Source organism: Myripristis murdjan, chromosome 7, assembly GCF_902150065.1.
Source record: "Myripristis murdjan chromosome 7, fMyrMur1.1, whole genome shotgun sequence".
NCBI classification, from domain to species: domain Eukaryota; kingdom Metazoa; phylum Chordata; class Actinopteri; order Holocentriformes; family Holocentridae; genus Myripristis; species Myripristis murdjan.
The window spans coordinates 25,485,498-25,492,598 of record NC_043986.1 but is presented as its reverse complement, the minus strand read 5'-3'; the positions used below and the strand labels follow the sequence as shown (position 1 = coordinate 25,492,598).

The 7,101-nt window shown below is 42.6% G+C and overlaps 1 protein-coding gene and 1 non-coding gene across 5 annotated transcripts; both read right to left on the bottom strand.

The window, feature by feature from the left end:
- Positions 1-233: 233 nt before the first annotated feature.
- kansl2 (KAT8 regulatory NSL complex subunit 2) lies at positions 234-6,996 on the bottom strand. Of its 4 annotated transcripts, none has more exons than XM_030056292.1 (10): positions 6,878-6,996; positions 5,647-5,904; positions 5,289-5,461; positions 4,685-4,799; positions 4,136-4,299; positions 3,796-3,959; positions 3,175-3,271; positions 1,962-2,215; positions 973-1,179; positions 234-689 (listed from the first exon to the last, which is right to left on the bottom strand). In XM_030056292.1, exons 1-10 carry the CDS (start codon positions 6,943-6,945, stop codon positions 600-602), a joined length of 1,590 nt encoding a protein of 529 aa, XP_029912152.1. In that variant the 5' UTR covers positions 6,946-6,996; the 3' UTR covers positions 234-599. The 4 variants fall into 4 exon arrangements, with proteins under 4 accessions (XP_029912152.1, XP_029912153.1, XP_029912154.1 ...); XM_030056293.1 differs by lacking the exon at positions 6,878-6,996 and adding an exon at positions 6,496-6,834; XM_030056294.1 differs by lacking the exon at positions 6,878-6,996 and adding an exon at positions 6,182-6,429.
- Positions 2,777-2,910, bottom strand: LOC115362832 (small nucleolar RNA SNORA2/SNORA34 family). The gene has a single exon (XR_003928561.1). It is a non-coding gene; the product is annotated as a small nucleolar RNA SNORA2/SNORA34 family (small nucleolar RNA).
- Positions 6,997-7,101: the final 105 nt, after the last annotated feature.

Genomic DNA, 7,101 nt, shown 5'->3' with positions numbered 1-7,101 from the left:
TGAGGAAAAGTGATGTCATTGCATGAAATTGCTTTACCCGCCCCAAATTTTTTTTTCAGGGAGGCTGTGTCCCATGCTGCCAAACATAACTTCACCATATACTTAGAAAAACTTGCCAGTATATGTGGTTTTGTGAATGCTAAATATTCTCTGCACGCTGAAAATAATTCTGCTTGCACCATAAATCTCGTCAGCAGGATATCATTACAAAGAAAAAAAAAAGGAGGTGAACAAATGTTTCAAAAAATAAGTTTATTCATGGATGGCTTGTGAACATTCACACAAAAGAGATGAGGAGTGCACCATTGTTTATTGACAGACAATTTACTGAGCATATCTGTGGACAAAACGATGTAAGACTGAGAAACCATAAATTGTAAGGCAAGACATAAATATATTCCAGACGATAAACAGAACAACAACCAATGCATGGATGCTCTAACAGTCTACTGGCAGTGGTCTGAAAGGCTTGGATTGGAAATGGACATCCCTCTGAAGGTGATCTACACTGTAGATCAAGCTTGACTGTAGGGCCAACATCGGTCCATGTGGAAATTAAACCTCTTGTTCTTTAGAAAAAGGGAGCGCAAGTTTAAGCCTCATCTAGGAGCTTGAACTGCAGCTGTGTCGACGTCTTGAAGTGAATTCTCAGTGGCGTCCTCCTCCCCTCCTACCACCTCTGACACGACCTAGACAGGAAAAACAGGGAGTTTACACATAGTAGCTATTTTACTACAGGTTGACACCCATCATCACTTTGTCTCAACCTACCACTGTCAGCCAAAGGAATGCTTCACATTTGGTACTGCCTGTTCCCAAACACATCACCCATCTTATAAGAATGTGTAAACACACTCAAGTAATTGTTTCCTATGACAACTTGTTTCTCTGACTTGTGCTGGAGGGCAAACTGTACATCCTGCTTTGGCCAACATAAAGATCCTAGATGTGGAAGACAGTTGGGGAGTTTACCTGGTCATCCATGATGGCGTCCACATCTCTTTCTGACAGCTCCTGTGCCGAGGCGTCCAGGTCAACCTGGTCGGGGTCCTCTCCGGTCAGAATGTCCATGGGAGCTTCAGCGATGGCTCTGATGGTCTGGTCCTCCAGGGCCAGGGCCGTGTCAAACTGTAGAGGGGATGGGGGACCCTGCATACCGTCCCCCTCCACATCCAAATCCTACAGCACAAGGAAAATCTACATCAGGATGGTAAGACAAACAACTCCACTTCACTTCTAATGGGAATGGCAAAGGTTTTTTTTTTTTTTTTTTTCATATTTAATCACAGTTGTACATGTAGAAGTGAGTGAGGCTAGTATGTCAATCCATGAGGTATGCATGTCCGCTAGGGGCTTAAATAAAACATTCATTTTAATTCAGTAATTGGCGATTTAATTTAAAAATCGTTTTTAAATGACGTAATCTGATTTGAGTTTGTAAACCACAAGTACTTTGAGCCAAAATTTTATATACACTAATGAAATCGAACAATGCTGTAAAGCCTGCTATTTTCTTCTGAGATGTAAAAAAAAAAAAAAAAAAAAAAAAAAAAGCTGAGCTTCTTAAATATTTTAAAAATGGACTGACTAAAAAAAAAAAAAAAGTCCAAAGTCGATGACAGTTTCAGCTAAAGTGAGAATGATTCATTCTATTTTTTATTTTAGTGGAATGATGCAGCTGAATAAGCAAAAATTATAATCCACGAATGAGTTGCTATACCCATATTGTTCATCATTTGTGTCATGTGACATGAAGTCAGGGTAACTATAGGACTTGAATGTATAAACACAAGACAACAAAATTTTCGCTACAGTGCTAAAATTTAGTCTGAAGATCAAACTTCAAGAGTTGAATGAAGATTTCTAAACCTTTAAGCAGTATTTGAGGGTTTATGTATATCACAGTGAAATGACATGCCAATACAGTGGCGAGACAGGGGGCTAAAAACACTCCAACATACATCACTAAACTCCAGTGGCAGGTTCTCTGTGGGCTGAAGCTCAGCTGCGCTCAGGTACATTTCTTTGGCTGCAGGAGTGAGCTGCTCCTGGGCCGGGGGTTCCTGCTCAGGCTGGTACATGGGAGGAGGCAGAGTAAGGTGCAGAGGGCAGCGAGGCTCTTCAGACTGGCCCATATGCACGGTGCGGTCACATGGGACGTCTTTCAGGCCCGGACACATCTTGAAAAGAACCTGATTACTGTCTTGGTAGATGTCTGTGTGGCTTATTGTCAAGGATGATGACAAGATGTGGTGATGCAGAAAGCAGCAACACTGAAAAATAAGCAATTAGCAAAAGAAATTCCATCTAAAAGCATAATAGAATGCTCAGCAGGAGATATTGTGGTTCAAAGAAAACATTTACTAGTTGCACAAAAACCACTATTATTACAAGTACTACAATTATTGCCATCCAAATAAGCTTACTGTAATTACTGCTCAACATAAGGCTTCTTATTGTTTGGTTGCAAAGAGCTTGACTGTATAAATGGTAAGGCTGAGTGGTTTTATACAATGAATTTGTGCTTCTTGTTTGAGCACAACGATTTAGCAGGGTTTGTATGGCTCGTTCACAATGTAACACTGTTTTCTGAACGCTGTTTAATCAGTTTCCAACTAACTTGGCAGTTACAGTAATACAAAAAATACTTGTAATACCAGCCGTTTTGTAAGTAGAGAGAGGACAGTGTAAAAACTTTTAAGAAAGTGTATGGAAAGCATGAGACTGGGGCTGTGTGTGCTAAATGATTTGGGGTTTGAATGAAGACAGGAAAAGATTTTGTTCCTTCCAACTGAATTGATTATCCCTGTTGTAACTCTCTGGGAAACCAACAGACCACAGGAAGAACTTCATGTCGGCTCTGTTTGAAACCAACAGCTACTGCAAGCTGCCAATCTTGATCAGGGCCAAGTTGAATATGGTTCAAGGCAGAGAGGTGAAGGAGAGTTCAAATGAAGTCTTAATAACCCTAGTGTCAAGTATAGCTTGAAATTGAACTGTGAAAGACGGTTACAACCATAGATGATTCAATTTGCAGCACAAAAAGAAAACATCCTCTATTGGTTGTTCATTCCTGATAAAAAAAAACACATTTGTGATTTCTTGGAAGAAAATGGACCATAATCTTGTAGGCTTATTCAACCAAACTCATGTTCAACACATCAATGAGGATACGTGTGATGCAGTGTCGCGTCATTGGCAGGCAGGGATTTGTGCACCGGATGCCCTCCACAAAGGAGATGCATTTCTCATATATTGTTCTTGTGTATGGCTACAACAAAGGAAAAAAATGTGTTAAGTGAGGTCAAAATACTAGATGAAGCCAAGAAATTTCATCACAGTTAACCATGAAATAACCCTGACTGAAGCTTCAAAAAGGATATTGATTTATCACTTTGATCATCCTAAAGAACTACAATTTACTACACATGTGAGGACTCTCAAGACTGCACTTCTTAATATACCAGAAAATGATCAGAGGAAAAAAACAGGAAAATTAGGTCAAATCCTTTCCTACTTGATGACAAGATCAATGTTCTAAAATCATAGCAAACTTAGGTCCACATAATAATGTGTCTAATATGACATGTTGAGCGATTTATTAATTTCACCATGGCAAATTTGAAAAACATCCTGGTGTTTACACTGCACTCATGATAGAGAATAATTTGCTCATTATCTATTTTATACTCAGTATACAGAGAGACTCTACTGCAGACACCACAGTTTGGAAAAGCTGACCAGTGAAACATTAAGGGACTGAGTATTTCAGTGACTCATCACACTGGTACACACCTGAGGAGCTCCTTCTGTGACGGCCTGCCTCCTCTCCCTGAGCTGCTTGTGCAGCAGGGCTTCCACACCGTACCGACGACGGTAACGGCGCAGAGCCTTCAGCTTCTTCAGGTTCTCCCTCTCCTTCAAGGACAGTCCCTCAGGCCCTGTCAGCAGACTGCTCCCTGTCATTAACAAACCAACAGACAGAGGCCATTAGGATTAGGGTTAGGGTAGAGTTATCGGGGGCCATGGCTTTGGAAAAGGGAGTGGGACAGAATCCCAAAAGGGAAGCTGCTATCAGCTAAGTACACACTGCAGAATATGTAAACATATAGTAACTAATAATGTGTGTCCTTACCTAGAGTCTCGTGCTCCACCTTGCGGTTATGCAGGTATCGACGCTTCTTCTCCTTGAGAAGGTGCTGCAGGCGCTTGAACTGGTCAATGTACAGAGACTGGAGCCTAATCAGTTTCTCTCGAGTGATCAGCGCCACCTCTTCTGCTGTATACACTCCTGCATGTCTGAAATACCATAAACTATTAGCAAAACTGATCGTGTAACAGTTCAAACCAACTTTTTAGTTGGGCTCCAAGTAGTCCAACTGCAGAAGCTTGCATTGAACCCAATACAGAGCTTGCTTCATGCAATAAATACAGCTTTGAATCTGTATTCAAAAAGTGCATCTATGAAATCTGAGATAATGAAATCTGGTACATCTAAAATTTAGCAAATGCCCTGGGGCAATAACAGATGTCTTAGTTATGCCATAAAGACTGAAGTTCAGCTGGAGGAACAGGAGGCACTACAACCCAGATCCACTAATACAAGAATAAAGCTGACCCAAGTTTTCTTTGAAACATTTCATTATCTAAAATAAATATGTGCAGGTCAAGTAAGAGAACATACTTTAGGGGGTCCTCATGATCACTGTCGATGCTGTCAGCTTCACTGTCAGGGTCTCCTCTCCATGTCTGGTCTAACACCAGGGGACCCTGTTCCTCCTCACTCCAACTGTCCTCATCTGCCCAAGAAAATGCAGTATCACATTTAAAGCATATTCATCATATATAAATCACAAAGAGGACAGCAGCCCATGAAACTGCCATGCCACAAAATACATATACCCCTTCTCTCTCTCTTTTTTTTTTTTTAAGATTTTTTTTTGGCATTTCCGCTTTATTTGATAGTGACAGTGGAGAGACACAGGAAAGGCAGGGGAGGGGAAGGGAAAGACATGCAGCAGGTTTTGAACCTGGCCTGGGTTCGAACCCCAGTCACTGTAGTAAGGAACTCAGCCTTGATAAGTGGTATGTGCTCCAGTGGGTGAGCCACTGGGGCACCCACACATGTCCTCTCTTGCACCAAGAAGAGAACATGGCTACAGACAAACTCCAAGTAAACACACACAAAGATTGGGACAAAATATTTACACTGCTTCCTTGTGCAAGAAAGTATCCTAACTGATGTGTCTTTCCACAATTTATTTCACAGGCTGAACAAGACTACTTACCTAGAATGCGGCTAGCTTCAGAGCGGCCTCCCTCAAGGCCATGCGTTTCTGCACGACTGTATCCGCTTAGCTGAGACAGAAGTCCCTCTGGTGATGGACCAGAGGCTGCCTTTCTCATCTGAGCTCTTAGTGCCATGGCATTTCTTCGAGCATGCTCTGCACAGAACGTCACTCTGGTAATCAAAGTCATTAGACAGAAGACAGAGACATGTCAGAACAGCTTTCCAGAGTGTGTGCTACCTACCCTCTGTGTGCTTGTCAATTACATATTTACTAAAACAAAACATTATTTAAGATCTCAAAATGTACCTGTTTCTACGCATTACAAACGGAGATGAAATTCTGACATTCCACGCACCCATCTTTTTTCTCCACTTTTGGTGCCGCATTGGGGCAGCGCTTGCCGTTCTTTGTGGATACATAGCTGCACTGCTTGTAGGGGGCATTCTTGTCCTCCAGGATGTGTTTGATGCAGAACTCCAGGCCATCCAAGCGAGGCTGAGAGCATGGTCGCTGGGTGAAGGCGCAGGCCTGAGGCTCCTGGGGACGAGCTGTTTGGGTCACTCTGCCCCGACTTGACGGCAGAACATGGATCCGTATTCTGTTCATTGCAAATCTGGAAAGTAAAGGTGTGAAGGTAGCAAAGGTAGAGTTAAACACTCAAGTGATGGAACAAACAGCTGTCCAGGATTCATGTTATTCCTGCCTGTTTCCCCACTTTAAGCAGAAAGACTAGAAGTGTTGGTCTTACAACCAAGGGTAGTAGGAAAGGGTATTTCAGAGTAATTTTCAGCACCCAAGGGCTAGGTAAATCCATAGACTTAAGATATGGTGAGTATAGTTTACATGTAAAATATGTCATATGTCAAGGGCAAAAAACTGCAGATAATTACCTTATAATGACAGAAACCTGCCCCCCTTTCAGAAAGCCACGTGGCTTAGTTAACCCAGTAAACACACAACAGTTCAAGTTGTGTGGCTCCAAAGGTCAGATGCGTCCCTGTTTCATATAGGCAGGATAAAAGCTAAGCTAAGTTAAGCTAAGCAAAGACGTGTAACGTATAGAAGTGAAGCATAAACCACCGATCACCGCACGTTAAGATCAACAGAGGCAGACCGTAACAGACGGTGGGTGACATAACGTTAACGTTACTGGTCAGGTAACGCAGTATTTTCTCATTATTTATTCAGCACTCAGACTCCTTACCGACTGAAGCTGATGTGCGCACAGCCACAGATAATTGTAAACATAGTTGTTTCATCTAGATTAAACCACCAAACGCTACTTGTATTGATTTATTGGTAGTTGGTTTGTATCTTGCAGCTCAGGCTAAATCCTATCGGGCGCCACACTGCGCTGAACCCGCCTCTTCGTACTGCGTCATGGCAGTTTACTCGGTTGGTTGTGTGGTCGCCATCTTTGCTTAGCAGTTGCTAACAGTAGCTAACAGCAAAACTTCATAAATTCCAGCTACGAAGAGTTGTTTATTGACTGGGGACGATACGCTGCCGCTTTTCTCGATGGTGCCGAAATGTGTCAGTCTCAGAAGACGAACAGAACTCATGATTTCCCGCTAATTACTGCTTACCTTCTTCCCTGCCGCCCAACCAAGCCTGCCTCCTGAAGCACTCTGGCAATGCGTCGTTTCTCCCGCATTCCCCAAGCACTGCCACTGCAGAGATAGCCTGAGCCCGCCCACTTGCTGTGATTGGCTGAAACGCCAGGGTTCGAGACACCTCAGTGCCCAATCTGGTTGTCAATCAGCGTAGCGGCAAGCCTTTGTATAGCTCTATTTGTTTCCCATGTCATTTA